The sequence below is a fragment of the Lissotriton vulgaris genome, chromosome 4_1 (genome assembly GCF_964263255.1).
Source record: "Lissotriton vulgaris chromosome 4_1, aLisVul1.2, whole genome shotgun sequence".
Taxonomy (NCBI): domain Eukaryota; kingdom Metazoa; phylum Chordata; class Amphibia; order Caudata; family Salamandridae; genus Lissotriton; species Lissotriton vulgaris.
In genome coordinates, this window is record NC_141691.1 from 59862631 (window position 1) to 59885198 (window position 22568).

Below are 22568 nucleotides of genomic sequence, written 5' to 3' on the forward strand. Positions count from 1 at the left end.
TTCACGCAGGTGAAAACCTAATGAGAATAGTTTGTGGCTTAGGAATCCGCCCTCTGTTCCATTGGCTAGCAGAATAGTTTGTGGCTTGGGAATCCGCCCTCTGTTCCATTGGCTAGCTCCATAAATGGAGGCTAGCCATTGGAACAGAGATCTGTCCGTCATGGCCGGACCAGATTCGTGGGCGTTCCCGCGATTTCTTCCCTCCGCAACGTCATGCGGCCGTGGTTTATTTTTTTTTGGCTTCCAGGTTTGTTTTGGCCATTCCGCGGCCGACCGCCGCCGGAGGAAGTCCAGGTGAGTGCTTGTTTTCCCTTGCCTTCCCGCCCCCCTCCCGCTGCCCGTTCCCGCCCCCTCCCCCGCTGTCCGTGTGCCCGTGCTTCTTGTTTTTACTTTGCAAATTGGGTGATGGTATTCGGATATGACTATTTCGTTAGTTCCCGGTAAAGTCTTGCGATAAAGCTTCCACTTTCACCATGAACACGGTTTCCTCTTTTGGTGTCTTTTTCACGAAATCTTTTGTATGGCAGTAAGTTCCAGTATTTTCAGCGATTGGTGCCAAGGCCATCGTTGCACAAATTATGTTGATATATACACAATGGGGGGGTCTACTAGACGCAGGTTTTCTTTTTGCCCTTTCATTCTCGTTAAAGAGAAAGCAGATGTGGAAAGACTAAATTTCCCAGGATGCTGTAGGCGGTGTCAGTCGGCTAGGCAGGGATGTGAGGAGGTGAACCGTGTATGTGAGAGCGAGGCTGGCAATCCCAGAATTCCCGGCGGGAGGGCGGTGGTAACCGGGCTGTGGCTGGAGACGGGAGGGGGATGCTGTAAAATGGCAGAGCTGCAGATGCTGCTGGAGGAGGAGATCCCTGCCGGCAAGCGGGCGCTCATCGAGAGCCATCAAAATCGGACACGGGTGGCTGACTACTGCGAAAATAACTACGTGCAGGTAAGAGCCGGGCGGCCGGGGAATGTGGGCGCGGCGGCCATTGCTGACCAAGGAGGAAGCACTACAGGAAGTGCAGACTATTCAGGGCAGGGGCAATATAACGCATCCCTTTTTCCCGTAGAGGAATATCCACATTCTCCCTTATGGATTCTCGCCGGAATGATGAGCGTGCCCTAGTAGTACTGAAGGGAGTATGCAGAAACACTGTTAGGGAGTGTACATTGTAAACAAGGAAGAGAGAGGTCATATACACAAGCAGACAGGCTTATGGAGGGAAGTAATAAACAGCTAGAACCGAAAACCGGCACCAGGGATCCATAGCAGCCACTAACAGAGTTACTGACCATGTATATCAAGCGATGGCTAGTTCGAGGCTTATCGTATGCTTTAATAGACCGGGTTAAATGTACATCTCGGGACATGGAGGGTCATTTTATACACCAAGCGAAATAGGAAGGGCTCGGGTGCATCCATAAACGGGGACATTGAAGGCGGATGAGGAGGTATCCTGCACACGTCTACAGATAGGCGTGGGTCGTTCCTCCGTGAGACAGGCATGAATCAGATCCAGATATAGGCATTTAACGCCGTCATGTACGCTCAGAAAATGACAGAGGTTGGAGCCACACACCTTGAAATAGTAAAGTGACAGTCACAGTCCTTTATAACATGAGACGAGCAAGATGTGAAGCCTTGCATAGTAAAGTTTGGCAAGGTGTGGGTTTGTGTACCCCAAATAACGGGTAAGGGTTAAAGTCGCATAGAGTGTGTCAAAGCCAGACTTTGGGAAGATGGTTTATTTTGAGATTGGCAATAATTGTGTACTGTGAGAGAGACTGATTTGGAGCGGGGGTAGGGGGCGTGTCATGCAGCTCAGAGATTTGGGTCTGGAAGGCCCAGAGACGGGTGATAATGTACTTCCACAGATGAGCGGAGTTATGCAGTCCTAGAGATAGACAGAACTGTCTCTGTACCCAGTGACGCTTGAGGTCCAGTTTGCGCATGATACAAAAATCGTCAGGTTGGGAGTGTCATTATTTGACTGATTGATTATTTGTTGAGCGCTCCTAGATTAAGGTACACAGTATCCTGTCTCAAAATACCGTAACGCAGACTGTCAGAGTGCTGGGGAATATTTTATGGCCTGTGAACGTGGCAAGCCAAAATGATGGAAGGCTTTGCTTTGTACAAGGTTGCACAGGTGTCACCGGACACTGATGATTGCAAATGTGCATTGCATTCTCTCTGTCATGCTATAGAGAATTACAGGGTTCTGTGTGTGGGGGAATCAGATTCCTCTCTTTGCAGTTTGCCTTTAGAGCCTCTACCAATGTGCATCCACATCGCCTCTCACTGGTCTGATCTGCATTCACAAAGACTTTGGCCTACAGTCTGGTCCCAATAAACTCCTGTGCCTGAGCTGGTTGAAACATTATCAGGAGTGCTTCATCGTGCCGTAGCCCTGGCATGATCTGATCATGAGGTGCTTTGATTTGTGGCGCGTCCTAAAACAAATGCAGATGCCAGAGAGCTAAGGTTAGTTCTGGGTATCTCAGGGGGTATGCACTTGGCAGCGTAGCCAGTACTTTGATTCAGGTTCCCTCAGGTCCACAGACCTAGCTGTATTTTACAGTTGAGGCAATACGGAGTTCCAGGGAAAGAGTAAGCCTGGCTGATCCTACCACACTAGAAACCAAATCTGGGTAGCGACTCTTGCTGGAAGCACTGCTGAACCTAGACCCTCTCAGTACCGCAGTCCTGTCCTAAGTTACTTTTTTCTCTGATCTGCTTTGTTTTTGCATTCATCCGCTTAACAGTACTCAAGTTCGTTTAAGGTGTGACTCCTGTCTTAGATCTAAATCAGGGTGTGTGAAGAGCTCCTCCTTTTCACTGCAGTAAAAGTTTACTGGACAGTGTGGTAAAATCACTTCATTTTCATATACTACTGGCTGTTGCCTGGCGATGAGGGCTATGTGTCTCAGAATTGGTAGTTGATTTTTTTACTTTTGCACACCCAAAGTAGGATAGTTATCAGTGTCTTTGCACCAGTAACTGGTGCTTCACCTGGACTTTGAGAAGTCCTCGCTTCTCAACTGGAAAAGATTATTGTCAGCGACTGGTCCTTCTTTGCCGGTAGCTTTCCACGTTTGGCACTGGAGAATATGTGCTGCTGTGACCAACCAGGAGAAGGTCAGTGGGGAGGAAACACCAGCAGGGAAAGGAGGTGATAGCCAGGAAGAGCTGCACCGGGCCCTGCTGACTGCCTCTGGGTGTGTGTGTGTGTGTGGCTGGCTCTGGGTGTGTGTGTGTGTGGTAGTAATTGCTGTCTGCTGAGCTCGTCCGTAGGGTACAATAGGTCTCACATTTGCGAGAGATTAAGCTAATGGCAATGTAAATGACAATGCCATTTTTTTAATCTGTTTTCAAAACCAACACATAAATACAAATGTTGTCATTTACAATGCCAATAGCTCAAACTTTTCCCAAGGCGAAACCATTGCATTGTAAATGCTTGTTGAAGGTGACTTTGCAGATGGTAGGCAAAGGGAGGAAGGTAAGAAGTTCCAGATCATTGTCCCTGAGGGTTTAAGAGAGAAGGCACTTGTGTAATGTTGAAGGAACACCCAAGGGCTCAGCTGTTTCCAAGCACAGGACCTTCCACTGGCTCTGATGGCACCTCGTGCTGCAGAATCACCTCAGCAGGAGGCAAGTAACCCTGCGGGCTAGCTGGTTTATCTCACCTAGGAAGATGAATGAAAAGTAGGGGCGGTGCACGTCCTCGTCTGATGCCTTTAGGTGATCATTTTATTTTAAGTAATAGATAGTCTAATAGACAAATGACTGTCTATTCAAACAGTGTGCCATAAATGCAATATCACAGTCAACAACATACTTCATACTGAAACAAATGCCAATTCGGTGAAATCACAAGTCATCTAATACACTACATGTTTTGAAAGGCAGCTGAAAGCCCCCATGGCTACATGCATTTTAAAGAGCAGGTTTAAAACAACTGCGTCAAGACCCAGAGTACTGATTTGTTTGGACTTATGGACACCAAATACATTTCCGTAATCTGGGATTCTATGACGTCATTTTATGCAAAGAATGAAACATGAAACATATAAACATCTGAAGCTTTAGAGCTTGAGCTGATGGTTGCCCCGAGATTGTCCAGAATACATCTGTACAACTGCTCAAGTGACTGCAAATGGACGCAACAAGCGACCAGAATGTAGGGGCGTCCCCTGAATGTGTGGATAGGTGCCTAATGCATTATTGAACATATTGACCAATGTATAGACCACACTACAAACGGAATTGTTCCTTTCACTCAATCACTATAACCAGCACACGGGTAAGGGTTAGGGGGTTCTGGAAAGAAAGAGGAGAGACACTCACCTAGGAGCGCGTGGAAGAGGTCGCTGGCCAGGATCCGCGAGACCTGGCCAATCGAAGCCTTCAGCTGCTGTTCGCTGGGAGACGCCATGTTGTCCTGGTATTTATTCAGGAGTGCTACCGCCCGCTCGGCGTCTGCAAGAGGAAGGCATTGAAAAGTGAAGAGGTGGACAGTGGGCACGAGTAATAGTTCAGTCTCCTCGAGTTCATTATGAAGCCAAAGACCATGTGTAATCTGTAATGTACTAAGAGTCTGGAAAGTAAATATCCTACCAGATTGTGTCACTTTCAGTGCATGTAAGTAAATAATGTTTCAATATTCAAGCGAGCAACTAAAGTAGACATTTAAAATTCTGATTTAGATGAATATTTTACAGTTCAGGCTATCACAAGCATTGAAAAAGTCAATGGGCCCGATTCACAGAATGAACTTAAGACTCAATCCTAAACTTACTACTGTTTTGGCATTCACAGATTGCATTTACTACTTTTGGTATTCACAGAATGAACTTACTACTTTTGGCATTCACAGAATGCACTTACTACTTTTGGTATTCACAGAATGAACTTACTCATTTCGGTATTCACAGAAGTTAGGACTCCTAACTTTAGGACTCCTAAATGCCTTCTGTGAATACCGAAAGTCTTAAAATTAGGATTTTTCTCAATTTAGTAGTAGTAAAGTGAGTCCTAACTTTACTACTTCTAAATTGAGAAAAATCCTAATTTTAAGACTTTCGGTATTCACAGAAGGCATTTAGGAGTCCTAAAGTTAGTAGTCCTAACTTTACTACTACTAAATTGAGAAAAATCGTAATTTTAGGACTTTCGGTATTCACAGAAGGCATTTAGGAGTCCTAAAGTTAGGAGTCCTAACTTTACTACTACTAAATTGAGAAAAATCCTAATTTTAAGACTTTCGGTATTCACAGAAGGCATTTAGGAGTCCTAAAGTTAGGAGTCCTAACTTCTGTGAATACCGAAATGAGTAAATTCATTCTGTGAATACCAAAAGTAGTAAGTGCATTCTGTGAATGCCAAAAGTAGTAAGTTCATTCTGTGAATACCAAAAGTAGTAAATGCAATCTGTGAATACCAAAACAGTAGTAAGTTTAGGATTGAGTCTTTAGTTCATTCTGTGAATCGGGCCCAATGAGTCTGGTTTTGGTTCCTAAGCTATCAGCTTTGCCAAATCTTGGGGCATATTTACAAGCCGGTACCGCAGGAACAACACTTTTTCCGACATTCCTGTGGCAAAAGGGGCTTTGCCTTATTTACACAGCGGCGTTAAGCCACTTAATGTGGTTTAACGCTGCCTTGTTAATAATACACTCTTTCACGCTACACGTAGCATGAAAGGGGAGGGCAATGGGTATTGTGGTGGATGTTCCACCGCAGCACTCATTGATTTTGACGCTTCCTCCTATTTACAAGGGTGGCGTAAATAGGAGGCAGCGCCAAAATTAAGACCAGGGAAAACCTGGTCCTAAACAGGCGAAACGTGGAGAAATGCTTTATTTCTTCTCGTTTTTGCTGTTTCTATGTGTGCTGCATTCTGCAGGACACTCAGAAACAGCAAAATACAATTGATAGTTTATTTGCAGGAATGTGATCCTTCCTGCACATAAACAATCATTTAAAAAACAGACGAGTTGCAACTCATATGAATGCTGCACAAAGCAGCACACATAGAAGTTACCAATGGCCATTCTGGATTATGTACCGGAAGGGACACCTTCCTGCACATAAATGATCAGTCCTTCACGCAGGCACCCTTGCACTATGGTGCAAGGGTGCCTGCGTTGGCGCTAGGCAGCTGAATTTAGCGCCAGCGCAGGGAGAAAAGCAGGGGTGCACCGTATTATTGTAAATATGGCACATCTCTGTGTTTCTAAAGTGACGGTGTTAGCAATTCTGGAGCTAACCCACATTCCGCCATTTTCTTATATACATATGCCCCCTTGTTTCTTTAAATTATTTTTGTGACATATGGAACATACAAAGATGGTCGCTCATACATGCATGTGGACGCACAGGCGACCATTCTTGAATGGTTTTCGTAATATTTTACTAAAGGCATCTGAAGATGGTGCCCAGTGTCCACACATATGTGCATGCACAGCAGCCGTCTTGAAATAGTTTTGTACTGACAGGTGGTCATTTTGGATATTTTTAGTAAAGAGTAACAAAAAACATTCATAGACAGCTGCCACATGCCTGCGGATGCATGCTGACACATGGACAGCCATGTTAGATTGATTTTCACCAACATGAAATATGTGCACGGTGCACAGATATTAAGATATGCAAGCAGGCCGGTAGCAGAACACATGGAACTACCAATTCCTCGACAAAGAAAATAGACAAAGGGGCGTGGCTTGGACGCCGATGGCGATGGTCGCCTGAGAGCTCGGCTCCGGGACTGAGCCCGTGATTATCCTGCAGATCGGAGGCCGTGGGGCACCCTAGTCCCCGCAAACCGTTGATCAGGCTGATTGGGACCTGCCGAGGCACCTGGTGCAACTCGAACATGAGTTGATCCGACGGAAAGTCGAAGTTTGTGGTCCCGCGGAGTGCGGCCCAACATGGCGCCCAACCTCTTTGTCCCCTTGGTCGGGACCTTTAGACTGGAGGAGCGTCGTTCTCTACAGCGCACCCTCCGCCTTTTCATCCCCCTGTGATGTGATGGTCTGGGTGGCGTTCTGATCGGACTTTGAATGAGGTGATTGCTCCTGGATGATCGGACGCCCTCACTATAGTGGACCTCGACTCACGGACGCCTGGCGGCCCTGGCTGCGGTGCCGATCCCCTGAGCCGCGCCTGGCTGCATCCCCCCGAGTGACTGACTTCCATGGGCAGCACGGCGCCTTGGCGCCACAAAGTCTTCGGTGGTGTTGGAGACCCTCGTTCCAGATCCTCATCGGCCAAACGGGCCTGCCCGACCTGGCGCCGATTGTCCCCGCCTCCTCCTCAGTGCCCTCCGACGACGCGTCCGAATTTGTGGAGGTCCTACAGGCCCTGGAGACGGAGATCGCCCGCCCTCGGCCCGAAGGCCACTAGCCGAGAGAGACATAGCCGACACCCGCACTTGGTGGCGCCTCTGACTGGCTCTCCACCGTGTGACTCCTGCGCCATGGGAAAACCGAGGGGAGCCAAGGGGACCACCCCAGCCGCCTCAGACTCGGAGGCCCCGGACAAAGAAGAACGTGGGGACCCGGAGAGTTCTGGTGGAGCGCCTCTGCAGCAACAATTTGACCGGGTCCTGGAGGCGATCGCGACCACACGCTCGGCCCTCCAGCAGGACATTGCCCAGGTGGCGACGAGTCTGGGCCTCCTTAGAGCGGACTGAGGAAATATAAATTTTATGGTCAAGAAATGTTCCCTAACGTGTACCCCACCGTCTCCATGTACCAGCTTAAAGTGCATGTAACTTCCCTCCTGTGCCAGCTATGAAGACGCAAATACATTTGCGTCCAACGTTAACATGTCCTCTTTCAGATACACCCTGAATGGGTTGAATATTCTGTTCCTAAGTATGCCATGCCAACGTCTTTTTGTGGTGTACTTCACACGTTTTTCAGCTCTGGCGAAGTAGGCCCTGAATTCTGCCATCGAGCCTTTTCCTGCCTTCTGATTCTGAACGCCTCAGCCTGGGCTGCCTCTGTACCCGTGACCTCTGCCTTACTCCCTGTGCGGCTAACGGCGCTTAGCTCAGCCTGCTGCCTGCCAACACTGTATTCAACCTTCGAATTATCTGTTCCGCTCCTCAAACATACATTCCTGCCTACTAGTTCAAGTAAACATCTTCCAGCTGCAGAGCAAAGGGCCCGGCCTCACTGTCTCCGTGCAAGTAATTCATAGCCTCTGTTACCATGGTAGGCCCATGCCCCCTCGCATCTCATGCAGACACTTAGACGCTTATACACGCACTCACAGTCAGTATAGAATAGCCTCTGCCCAAGAGATCTTTTCCTCTAGATAATATGGTTCCCAAACATTAGATATCAGATATGATATAGGTACGAGTTGATCTGACATGCCAGACTTCTGTCTCTTTCCGCTAGTGTAAATGTCAAGTCCCCTGCACCCTCCAGTTCCACGTCATTCACGCGTCATGCAGCTGCGCGCGCATCCAGGCCTCAGATTTCTGCTGACACTGCCAAATTCTGCTAAGTACCCACCTACTTGTGACACTTACATATGACGTTTCTAGCACACGCCTCTATGTTCACGCCTAGTTCACGCCTTCTAATTACGTATCACTACCACGTGTATGCTGTTATCTTGTTTCTCTCAGCTGTTACGCCTCCTGTATTGGTTTCTATTGTATGATTTAAGTATATAAGCTATGTATTGTCAATAAAATATTGCTCTATCCCTTCCTGCACCACAGTGGTGGCAGGAACAAGATATCCGATCTGGTACCATGACCATTCCTTTTTAAGGAATAAAACCCCTAAGAACTCTAACACCACGGACTCTGCCTCTTTCTTTCCGATTGAGTTATTTTTGTTAAGTACTTACCTGCATAGAAATTAGGACGGTAAATCAAATATTTACCACATTATTTTGGCGCCCGAATAGGGACCCCTCCCCCACCCCACGCGCCGGATGGTGCGTTGCAAGCTTTGCCCCCTGCCATCAGTCAAGACGGAACTACGCGTACCCGCAGGATTTCCTGTTTCTCCCTCTGGCCCACGGAGGTGACGGAGACTGCGATCAGCACCCAGACGAGGCGGTGAGGAGTGCGGAGGATCCCGACCAGAGCCTAGCCGAAAGAAGCAAGGTCCGAGGTGTCAAGAGGCCCACCAGTTTCCGAAGTATCCACGTGTCGAGTTGAGTCGAGTCCAGTCCGGTCCAGTCCAGTCGAGGTTTCCGAGGCCTTCCGATTCCGTGCTTCCCGGTGAGTACCATTGCTGGGACGTATCTAGACGGGTGCATTATTATGTATCCGGTAAAGACGGGTTTGGGTACACAAACGCGGTCTGCACTGTTTTAGACAGTGTATCTGTACTGTTTAGCAGTATATCCGTTATCCAAGTTCTTGCACTGTCTTCAACAGTGTATCTGTGCTGTTTAGCAGTACATCCAGTATCTAGGGTAGAGATATATGTTCAAAATGTTTTTCATGTGATTAATGTCGTGGTATGAGTGATTGTTTAATGTGCATTATTGTGTTTTTGTGTAATTAGCTGTGTTCAGAATAAGTAACCAGTACCAAGTATCCAGTACTAAGTAACAAGATGCCGTTCTTCAATAAACTAAGACAGATAGGAACTAGGAAAGGGATACTAGAGGAAGAAATTCCTATCCCCCCTAGGGACACGCCTGGAAACTTTATGTACCATAAGCATGGCATAGACGCCATATTGTATCTAGATTTATGGGCCGATTATACTAAGCACCTAGAAGAAAAACACAGATGGCCCGTTACAGGAACGTGGGATGCTGAGTGCATCCTGAAAGTAGAAGAAGCACTATGGAGAAAGAAAGCCAGACAGTCGCAGAAAGATGCCATAGAATTGTGGCGTAAAGAATCACATAAACGAGCCGAGAAAGAGCTCCGTAGAGAAGACAGACATAGAGAAGAGTCAGATAGAGCCCGAGAGAACGAATTAGTTAATGAAGGAATCCGAGTAAAAGCAGAACAAGTAGACCGCGCACGAAACAACCTTGTAAATGGCATGTATCTTGTGGCCGAGGGTTCGCCTGAAACCACTTCAGAAATACCGAAAAATCTGCCGCCCCCATTGGTTCCAACTAAAGTAAATCACAGGACTACTAAAGACATATTTCTGAATTCCTATCTAGACGATGTAGCACCCGCTTACACCAACTCACACGCCCCGCCTACTGACGGTGACGGGGACGGAGGTGGCAACCCGCCTACAGACCATATCCCGCCATTACCGCAACAAAGTTCCCCCGTCCGACAGCCTGTCGTTCCTCCACCTCCACCACTTCCCTCACCTAAGGTTAAGATACCAAATCCGTTTTTGCCTGATCCTATTAAGAGACAAGTTCAAGTACACATACAGACTCCACAGAGGGATAATGCCCAAGCCTCCGCCTCAGGAGGTGCAACCGGGGGTTACCAGACCCCGCCAGCAACACACAGATTACACCTTAGAGACATGCAGAAGCACCCTACACTCCAGTCACCCCGTCTCGATATACTCAAAGAACAACTTCCAGTTTGCAGATACGATCCAGTACCCGGCAAAGACGATAGAATGTTGATAGCGTCACTACGCTTGCGACAAGCTACAGATTACTTAGTGTTATTCTCAGGGATGACTGATCACCTAGATAGAATATATCATTTTGTCCAGACTGGGGAAAATCCTGAAAGTATTAAGGAGGCCCTGGCACATCAGAAAGTCGACACTCAAGCATATATATTACGTTTTTTCATAAATTGCTTAATAAGAGAACGAGACAGGCCTGGGACAGACCAGGATGAAATGGACGCACTAAACAAGTGGGGTCAAAATATAGCCGATGGAAAGCATGATAAAATGACTTGTATATCGAGCATGTACAAGAAAATCAGAAAAGCAGTAATAGAAATACACGAAAAAGAAAAAGAAAATGCCTCCTCCGAGGAGGAGGAAGGACCTGAAGAACAAGAAATAACTACCGATACGATAGCATATGTAGGTAAGGGAACTTACCTTAGGAAAAGCATTCGCCCAGAAAGCAAGAGAGTTTTTCTCTCTGGCATATCAAAACCGAATTCTCCTGAATATCTGTTTCAAGACACTGATAAAATGCTTCGAGAACGAATGGGGTACCATGTACTCAATTCTATGGATGAACAAGAACTAGCCCGGTCAGCAGTACTATGGGCTGACAATGCTAATATATACAATGATGACACAGTAGCGCAGACATTTCTGAACCTATCCCCAGACGAGCAGAAATTAGCAGGTATATATATGATTCAGCACCTCCTCACGTTATACAGAAATAAACATTCTGATCCAGGTCCCTTACACGATACATTAGAAGCACTACTCATGGATAGATGGAGAGGCCTAAGTACCAAGTTAATACAAATAATTCTAGAACAACGGCACAGATATAACACTTTCTTAGGCCCACAATATGTTCCCGCTCCGCCCCCAGAAAGAAAAATGTATCATATGGAACGTTTAGAAAGGCAGAACCCTTTACGAGAAGTACATCCAGTTATGGGTACCGATAATACCTTGAAACGTGTGTATGTACACACACCTCTGACCAAGTTAGAACTATTGGAGATGAAGAAACTAGTACCCTGTCACGATAAAGACCCTGCAGGTTTTCACAGAGAACTTAAAGACATGTTACTGATGGGAGATTACACATATGCAGATATCATGAAAATGTTAAAGGTACTGCTGCCCACCGGCATCTACGAGAAACTCAAGGAAAGAGAATGGGAGGTGGGAGACAAAAAGATTATATGGACAGAAATAGAAGACGAGGAGAAACTTCGTACTCCAGGGCTAGGCCTTGGGGAGAAAGCTAAAGCATTACCAGGTTTGATAGTACAGGTTCTGCCAAGATTACTGACCACCAAAAAGGAAGACTGGGACGCAATCTCATCCTGTAAACAGAAACACGATGAAGATACCAGTGACTTCTATTCAAGATTCGAGAAATGTTTCATTATTAATAGTGGCCTAAAACCAGGTAGCGAGTCGTACCCACATCTTTTTGTATCAAAGTTAGTCGAGAATTCCCTGACAGCAGTCAAAAACCGTGTATATAAAGTTGAAAGTACATGGCAAGCAAATACGCCATCCCAGATGTTACAAATGTTACAATACCATCAGAACAGAATTAGAGAAGAACAGGATCACGAACAGAGACGTATGAAAGACACGAAAATGAAAATGTTAGTGGCCCAGTCGGTTCCAGCCGACGGCCAGAGAAAGGGTACGACCCAGACAGGTAATGCCGCAGCTCCCGTTAAAGGGACATGCAATTACTGCAAGCAGCCAGGTCACTACGTACATGAATGCCCAGTCCTGAAACACAATATAGCAACAGGTAAAACTAAAGAAAGACCGCATCCGCCTAGACAAGATCAGGGTCAGCAACAGACTTCACAGAATTCACAACCTATGCATGCCCCACCACATACAGCACAGACAGCAGCGGTATCACAGCCACAGTCACAGCCCATAGCCGCAATGCAGCAAGTTTCACGGCAGATGTGCCAGTATGCCCAATCTGATTATCCCGATTATCAACGATACACATGAAACAGCCTAGAGAGGGAGGTTGGCTTGCCTCTTATTGAGATTCCTGTAGATCAAGAGGGTCCTTACGTACATAGTCGAGTATTGGGAAAAGATAGAAAGTTTTTAATTGACACAGGGGCAAGCCGCACAATAATCAGCCATAATGAAGTCCCAGGGGCACCCCTCTCAGGCTCACAGAATGTTTCCCTTGGTTTTTCAGGACAGCCTATTATAAATGAGGTATCGAAACCCGTCCCCCTGGCTGTGGGTCCATTATCACGTGTTACAGACTTGTTACTTACGAAATCATGTCCAGAAAATCTGTTAGGTATCAAAACATTGAAGGCTCTATGAGCTGTGATATGTTGTTCTCCGGAAGGAATTAGACTTTTCCTACGTGACTTTAAGGGTCACTATGTATTACGAGAGTTTGATGTCAGATTGAAAAATGTACCGAAGCACCTGTGGGCACAAGGCCCAACCGATGTAGGTTGCATGCACATCACACCATACCGTGTTACACTCAAACAAGGAGTTGTTTTACCAAGAATCAGACAATACAAGTTACCACCCGATGCTGTAGTGGCTTTACTGGAAATCATTGAAGAGCTCATTGCCCAAGGAGTGGTCGTAGAGACCGACTCCAATATCTGTAATTCCCCTATCATTCCGATTCTTAAACGTACTGATCCCAATGCACCACCAGTATATCGGTTGGTGATTGATTTACGAGAACTAAATAAATGCATCGTTCCACAGTACCCTGTGGTTCCCGACATCTCTTCCCTATTGACTGCTATTGATTCAGAAGCAACGTTCTTTACTGTAATTGATCTCAAGAACGCCTTCTTCAGTGTGCCCATTGATCCAGAGAGCCAATACCTCTTCGGATTCAGTTTAAATGGACGAAGTTTCAAATTTTCACGTGCACCTCAAGGATTCACAGAAAGCCCCAGCATCTATAGTCAAGCACTGAAAAGACAACTCGATTGTATTCAAATGCCAGTTAACACCGCTTTACTGCAATACGTCGATGATCTGCTGATCACCGCACGAAGTGAACCCGAATGTGAACAAGCATCACTGACAGTTTTACATTTTCTGGCCGACAAGGGACACAAGGTGTCTCCTTCGAAGCTACAATTCTGTGTTCAGCAAGTTGTGTACTTGGGTCACTTGCTGTCCAAAGTGGGGAGACAGCTCACTCCTGACCGCATCCAGTTAATTGTAAACATGCCACAACCCCAGACACAAAAGGAAGTGCGGGCCTTTATAGGCCTCACCTCGTACTGCAGACAATGGATTCCCCAGTATGCATTTCTAGCTAAACCACTCATTCAGTTGACAACACAGGAGGCAGCGACTTTGACTGCCCTTCCTTGGACTCAGGAACATACACAGGCCTTTGAGGAATTAAAGAAAGCTTTATGTCAAGCACCAGTTTTAGCAACACCATGTTACAGCAAACCCTTTACGCTTTTTGTTACAGAACGTGATGGTACAGCGTTGTCTGTCCTCACTCAAGATCAAGCAGGTTCACATAAGCCTTGCGCTTATTTTTCAAGTACATTGGATTCAGTAGCCCAGGCGCTCCCTGCGTGCTTAAAGTCAGTAGCAGCAACAGCCCTAGCAATCAGACAGAGCGACTCAATTGTTTTAGGACATCAATTAACAGTACAAGTTCCACATTCTGTAGAGGTTCTTCTAAACCGAACTCAGACTCAACACTTGACTATAGCACGACTGACAGGTTATGAACTAACACTATTCCAGCCACACATAGAAATCAGACGCTGTAACATCCTGAATCCCGCAACATTGTTACCTTCGATTATGACTAATTCAGCCCCGCATGATTGTATAGAGATCATTAATGCAGTAACAAAGCCCCGACGAGACTTAACAGATGTTCCACTGACAAATCCAGACCTGACACTTTACGTGGATGGTTCATGTATGAGAACAAACACAGGAGAATTAGTGGCCGCCTATGCAGTGACCACTGAAACTGAAGTTAAAGAAACATATCGTATTGATACACTGTCCGCTCAAGCAGCAGAGCTCATCGCTCTGACCCGAGCCTGTATACTAGCCAAGAACAGAAATGTTAACATATACACAGATTCACGTTATGCTTTCGGAGTTGTACACGACTTCGGAGTGTTATGGCAAGAACGAGGTTTCCTGACCTCTCACGGTGCCAAGATCCAACACGGTCCCCTCATTCAAGCACTATTAGAGGCAATACATCTGCCTTCAGGCATATCCATCATGAAGTGCAAAGCACATACTAAAGTTACAGATTCCATTTCCCAGGGTAACGACCTGGCAGATCAAACAGCAAAACATACAGCATTGACTCACACCCAGACAACTGATATGACAAAGACAATAGTACCGACACATTGTATGACAGTTAGGGATCCCACACTAGATGTAATCGATATTCAGACACATGCTACTCCAGATGAAATCAAGAAATGGACTGAACTAGGAGGGATCCAGACAGATCAAGTTTGGATGACGAAGGGAAACTCTACATGGTTTCTCCCCGACTCTATGGTTCAAGTCATAATAAATACAGCACATAGTCCAGCACATCTAGGAGAAAAAGCTATGTTAGACAGTTTACAGAATCTCTGGTACAACAAACACTTACGAGCAGCAGCAAAACGTACTTGCATGATCTGTTGTCAGTTCAATCCAGGTAAAAGCGTCCCTGTAGAGCAAGGTGGATTCCATCCTCCTGATCACCCTTTTGAAGTCCTCCAGATGAATTATATCCAGATGGACCGTTGTCGAGGATTTAAGTACGTCCTCGTAGTTGTTTGTGCACTTTCCCGTTGGACCGAAGCATATCCAGTCCCAGATTACACTGCTCCGACCACTGCCAGGCAGCTGGTTCGAGAATTCTTCCCACGGTACGGCTTGCCTCGTGTTGTGTACTCAGATAACGGACAGCCATTCTCATCCGAGCTCATGAAACAGGTTTACCTTCTGCTGGGATATCAGTGGAAATTCCACTGCGTCCGACATCCCGAAGCCGCTGGCCTTGTAGAGAGGCATAACCAGACACTGAAAACACGCCTTGCAAAAATCTGTAAAGAGAAAGGGGTCGACTGGATAGTCGCGCTGCCAGTTGCACTGTTCTATATGAGAATGGTCCCCCATTCGAGATCAGGACTATCACCGTATGAAGTGGTCTTTGGCAGACCACCGAATATGTGGGGGACGCCCATGCCTAAGAAAATAACCGATGTTGATTGTAACATGCTGACAGATTACTTTGCCTCCTTGATGTCTGCACTCCAATCATGTCGTTCACAGGTTGCTGCAGCTTTCCCCGACAACACTGATGTAAAGCCACACGATGTCCGTCCCGGGGATACCGTCCTAATTCGTAACTTCGACAGGAAAAGCCCGCTGGAGCCCCGCTGGAAGGAGCCGAAGATCGTCCTTCTTACCACGAGGACCGCAATCAAAGTGGAAGGCCGAAAGGGGTGGATCCACATGAGTCATATTAAAAAATGTAATGAACTGTTGCCAGAAACTGACTCGTCCACCCCCTCAAAGGACTGCCTCGATACTAAAGACTTCAAAGTTCTAAAAAGAGAGAAAACTCCCCAAGAGGAGTATCGAACTAAACTTCGATCTAGCAAGTCAGACAGTTTAATTGTTTAAGTCCTCCCCTAGGTGAATCGGTTAAATAGTTTCTGACATGTATCCCCTAGATCGAGATAGAGAGAGAGAGAGACAACTCAAGAAACATGCATATTGTAAATCACTCCGTAGTCACTGTATAGTGACATTACTGATTATGTTTTTTCTAAGTCTTCTGATTATTGTTGCTAGTATATTGCTTCCCATATATTACCCTATCTTCAAGCGTGAACAATCTGCTTACAATGTCACTGCCGAACATTCTTTTAGCGAGTTACCCCCACATGAACTATCTTACAGACTTGCGCTGCGCAACAACACCTTCATTAGTATGTTACATCACTCCCATCAGACTAACAATGCTACAAACTGTTGGATATGTGGCCGACTCCCCCCCTATCAGAAATACAAGGGAGTTCTGCCCCTCTTTCCGTACCCGTTCACACACAATGGCTCTTGTGGAGCATGGTTTAGAATAATTAATTCCTTAGATCCTGATATTGCTGTTTTCGAAGGAAACTGGGTTTGGGGAAACTTGAACTTAGTTCTACTTAACGCCTGTTATCCTGACAAAAAGGGACTTCCCACGAGAATAGGAACTGATCTAGAAAATGAAGTATATGGACTAGGTAATTATACAATTAACCTTATGATTCTTACTGTCGAATCCGAAGCTGCACCAGTTCTCCCTGCTATGTCAGTATTACCAGTCAAAGGTGATTTATGTGTCAGAAAGAAGGGTTCAGTACACTTAGGTCATAGCAAATGTACTACTGTGGTCGAATTCAGTGATCAAGGCAAATCTTCCTTTAGAGCTACTCGTCATTCCTATTTTGTTTGTGGCCATACCGCATACATACGCTTACCTCCAGATTGGGATGGTACCTGTTACATTGCATTCCTTCTGCCACCTGTTTTTCTAGCCCCTCCTGATTATCACAGAAATACAAATCTAGTAAAGAATAGACTCCGAAGAGATCTCCCGATTGTCGACTATACTGAAACGGCATGGGAGCAATACACAGATTTCAATAAAGGATTCTTTTTCTTCACAGGTCCTGTCCAAATAGTAAACTGATACGAAGATTAACTAGAACACTCGAAGCAGTAGTGAATGAAACTACCTCCGCTCTAGGCAACCTAACAGAGGAGCAATCTGCCATGCGGGTTGTTGTTCTCCAGAATCGTCTTGTTATTGACGTCATCCTAGCAGATAGGGGCGGAGCTTGTAAGGTCATCGGGTCAAGTTGCTGTGTTTTCATTCCAGAAAACGCGCCTACAGTATATAAGGCTATTACACGTCTTCATAAGATTGCAAGTTTGATACATCAGAATCCAGGCACCTGGACTTGGTCCGGTTGGTTCTGGACAACGTTGACCGCTTGGGGATGGAAGATCCTATCCTTCCTAGGCATTGCCCTTGTCATAGTATTCAGTTGCTGCCTTTGCCTACAGTGTGGGCCAGCGATTTGTGGTCTGTGCGCCACTTCATGTATTGCACATTCCAGTTTTCACTTAAAACGCGAAAAGAAGAAAGAAGAGCAAATAATGTTACAAGAACAGACTGATCGGTTCATGAGAATCGATATATCATGAAGGGTCCGTAGGGAACAAGGAGGGAATGAGGAAATATAAATTTTATGGTCAAGAAATGTACCCTAACGTGTACCCCACCGTCTCCATGTACCAGCTTAAAGTGCATGTAACTTCCCTCCTGTGCCAGCTATGAAGACGCAAATACATTTGCGTCCAACGTTAACATGTCCTCTTTCAGATACACCCTGAATGGGTTGAATATTCTGTTCCTAAGTATGCCATGCCAACGTCTTTTTGTGGTGTACTTTACACGTTTTTCAGCTCTGGCGAAGTAGGCCCTGAATTCTGCCATCGAGCCTTTTCCTGCCTTCTGATTCTGAACGCCTCAGCCTGGGCTGCCTCTGTACCCGTGACCTCTGCCTTACTCCCTGTGCGGCTAACGGCGCTTAGCTCAGCCTGCTGCCTGCCAACACTGTATTCAACCTTCGAATTATCTGTTCCGCTCCTCAAACATACATTCCTGCCTACTAGTTCAAGTAAACATCTTCCAGCTGCAGAGCAAAGGGCCCGGCCTCACTGTCTCCGTGCAAGTAATTCATAGCCTCTGTTACCATGGTAGGCCCATGCCCCCTCGCATCTCATGCAGACACTTAGACGCTTATACACGCACTCACAGTCAGTATAGAATAGCCTCTGCCCAAGAGACCTTTTCCTCTAGATAATATGGTTCCCAAACATTAGATATCAGATATGATATAGGTACGAGTTGATCTGACATGCCAGACTTCTGTCTCTTTCCGCTAGTGTAAATGTCAAGTCCCCTGCACCCTCCAGTTCCACGTCATTCACGCGTCATGCAGCTGCGCGCGCATCCAGGCCTCAGATTTCTGCTGACACTGCCAAATTCTGCTAAGTACCCACCTACTTGTGACACTTACATATGACGTTTCTAGCACACGCCTCTATGTTCACGCCTAGTTCACGCCTTCTAATTACGTATCACTACCACGTGTATGCTGTTATCTTGTTTCTCTCAGCTGTTACGCCTCCTGTATTGGTTTCTATTGTATGATTTAAGTATATAAGCTATGTATTGTCATTAAAATATTGCTCTATCCCTTCCTGCACCCCAGTGGTGGCAGGAACAAGATATCCGATCTGGTACCATGACCATTCCTTTTTAAGGAATAAAACCCCTAAGAACTCTAACACCACGGACTCTGCCTCTTTCTTTCCGATTGAGTTATTTTTGTTAAGTACTTACCTGCATAGAAATTAGGACGGTAAATCAAATATTTACCACAGGACCACGGCAAGCTCTCGGATAGGGTCAAGGAAGTGGAGGGCTCGATGAAAATCTTGGAGCCAGCACAGAGAACTCTATCCGCGACGATGAAGGATGCCCTCTCCCGGATTGATGCCCTGGAGCGGCGAGCGGAAGACGCGGAAGGTCGCAACAGGCGAAATAACATTCGAGTGGTGGGCCTGCCGGAGAAGATCGAAGATGGCGACATGGTGGCATACTTGGAAGCCTGGCTACGGGACACGGTGGCTCCGGAGGGTCTATCCTCCTTCTACACCCTGGAGCGAGCACACAGAGTCCCAGCGAGGCCGCCGCAACAGGGCCATGCCCCGCGACCGGTGGTGGCCCGGTTATTGCACTTTCGGGACAGAGATCTGACGGCGGTCCAAAAGGATTCGGAGTCGCCGTGGCCAGTCAGGCGGACCCTCGACTGCGGAGACGTCGACGGAGCGGAAGGGAGTGTTGGAGGTGTTGTCTGCGCTATCTGGCTCACGAGATGGTACCATAGAAGAGGAAGCGGACCTTGGTGACGAGGGGGTACCAACGGACTCGGAGGACTCGGTGACCGACAGTGTCCACACCCCGGTGATCACTCCGAACTCGGTTGAGGACCTTCTGGATGGACAGGGTTGACGGGGTGAGCTGCGCCCATTTGGGTGGGGGCCCGCAGCGGGGGTGGCGGGAGTAGGCAATTGCTCATAAGTCCCGGGGAAGTGGAGGTGGGGTGCCCTGCCCGTGCCTTGAGGGTTTCCTCTTATTGTTTTGGGCTCACTTTAGTCTTGGTAACCCGAGCATCGAGGGCCCATTGCCAACGCCCAGCCCGCACCTGGCCCTTAAGGCCTTCCTGCGGTGGCGACTGCAGGATTAGTCGAGGACAGAGGGTTTGCTGGGGGTATGGTTTGGATGGGGTCTAGATGGCACTATTTGGGTCCTGTTCTGGGGAGGGTGGGCAAGGGTTTGGGTCGAACCGGGGTTGTTGTGTTTTGGTTGGGGAAAATGTCCGCCATCAGTGCTGGGTTGATTGTTGCTCTTTCTTTGTTGGGGCCCGGATGGAGAGACTTTGCGCGAACAATATGGGACAATGGCTGATGTTGCTAATGTGAAATGTATTACTTGGAATGTACGGGGGCTTCACACTATGTCTAGACGTCACAAAGTCCACGCTTATTTAGTGCGTAGAGGGGTGCAGATGGCACTGCTGCAGGAAACCCATCTTAACAAGGCGGAAGGGGCGGCGCTACAGCGTAGGTGGAGGGGGCAGGTCTTTTGCACTTCGTACTCCGCGTATGCCAGGGGGGCGCTAATTTGGATCAGAGCTGGGGTTTCTTTTCAGGTTACGAAGTCAGTGGTGGATCCGGAGGGTCGATATGTGGCCATTTCGGGCACTCTAGGGGGGAGGGACCTAAACGTTTGCTGTGTTTATGCACCCAATGTGGACCAGCTTGCCTTCCTTTCCAGGTTATCGGGCTCGTTAGCCCACTTTTTTTCCGGGCCCCTCCTGCTCGGCGGGGATTTCAATTCAGTGGTAGATGTGGAGAATGACCGCTCACATCCCCCCATCCCTGACTCTCCGGTTCGCCGGGTGGCTAAAGGTAGGAGGGATTGGCAGACGCACTGGGGTCTGACGGATATCTGGAGGGCGCAGCACCCCGACACTAGGGACTATTCCTACTTCTCAGGCTTGCACGAGTTACACGTCCGTCTGGACGGGTTTCTGGGCTCGACAGACTTAGTCTCAGCGGCGGTCCGGTCTGAATATTTGACCAGGACCATCTCAGATCATAATCCTCTCCTGCTGGACCTTCGCTGGTTTCCGGGGGTGCCTGCGGTACCTACCTGGAAGTTGCGTCCCGAACTCTTGGAGGACATTGTATTCAAAGCGGACCTAGAAGACAAGATCTCGGAATACTTCTCGTCCAACGGGGGCACTGCGGGTTCAAGGGCGCTAGAGTGGGACGCTTTTAAGGTGGTGGTCAGGGGCTTCTGCATTTCCAAGAAGGTGGGCATGAGGCGAATCATCCTTGATGACTTAGAACTGGCAGATCGTAAACTCCGTGAGTTGGAACTCCGTCGCCCCGGGCGCCCGGAACTCCAGGAACGCACGGCAGCGGCGAAGGAGGCGGTAGCAGCGGAGGTCGAACGGCTGCGCTGTTTCGACTATAAGGCCTATGCTGTTAGGTCCCTCGCAGAGGGGGATAGATCGAGCGCATTGCTGGCGTGGCTAGCTAACCCTACGCGCCAGACCTCTCTGACGACGTCCATGCGTACGGCAGATGGGACCGAAGTGCACACTCAACCTGAGATTCTGAGCTGTTACCTGCACTACTATGAACGTTTGTACCGCAGTCGCTCTGCCAGGGACCTCGACCGGCTTGATGGCTACCTGCGACCCCTAGAACTCCCAATGGTGGAACCTGACGTAGCGAAAGCCCTGGGTTCCGACATTGAACTGGGAGAGATTCGCAGCGCCATTAAAAAGATGGCGAGGAATAAGACCCCGGGTCTGGACGGCCTTCCGGTTGAATTTTATGCAGCTTATGCTGATCTCCTGGCACCGAGGTTGCTGATCGTTTACAGAGAGGCGAAGCGGCTTGGTCGGCTCCCCGGCTCGATGTGCGAGGCCTTAGTGGTTCCCCTCCTCAAGCCGGGAAGGGACTCGTCCGATCCGGCGTCCTACCGTCCTTTATCAATGCTGACGGTCGATTACAAAATACTGAGCAGCATCTTGGCATCGAGATTGCTGGGTCACATGAGCTCTCTAGTGCATGAGGACCAGGCTGGATTCATCCCCAAGCGAAACACGACCATGAACATCCGTAGGCTGTTCCGCTTGCTGGGAGAACCGCTCGTGGACGCCCCGTGCCCGGTAGTCCTCTCGGTAGATTTGGAGAAGGCTTTTGACAGCCTGTAATGGGACTACCTGCGCACAGTATTACTACGATTCGGCCTTGGTGAGGGTTTCGTTAGATGGACCACGGTACTGTATACCTCGGCGTCGGCCAGGGTACGGGCAGGCCCGCTGATCTCCTCGCAATACCCGGTGGAGAGAGGCACGAGACAGGGTTGTTCATTATCCCCGCTTCTCTTCGCGTTAGCGGTGGAACCTCTGGCGCTGCTACTCCGGTCGGGAGCTCACTATAATTGCTTATGGACACCTTCGGGCCCACATTATGTCTCGCTGTACGCTGATGACCTGTTGCTCTTCCTTGATGACCCAGATGCTGCCCTGAATGGTGCTGCGACGGCGCTCACGGCGTTTGGGGAGGTCTCGGGCCTTCGGGTGAATTGGGCTAAGACCTGTCTTTTCCCGGTTCGTAAGGGTACACCTAGCCCTGATATCAGTAGAGAGATTAGATGGGAACCTGACTGCTTTAAGTACCTGGGGGTATACGTCTACCATGAACCGTCAGACCTCCTGAATGGAAACATAGCTCGCAGCACTCGCGCGCTGCGTGGTAGCATGGACTTCTGGGCTACTCTACTGCTCTCGGTA

The 22568-nt window shown here is 47.8% G+C and overlaps 1 protein-coding gene across 1 annotated transcript in view; it reads right to left on the reverse strand.

The window, feature by feature from the left end:
• Positions 1-22568, reverse strand: part of DLG3 (discs large MAGUK scaffold protein 3) — a 2000883-nt gene that overhangs the window by 1795712 nt on the left and 182603 nt on the right. The window contains exon 2 of the mRNA XM_086918303.1: positions 4349-4480. Within this exon, the coding sequence (XP_086774429.1) occupies positions 4349-4480 (132 nt within the window). The remainder of the gene's footprint in view (positions 1-4348; positions 4481-22568) is intronic.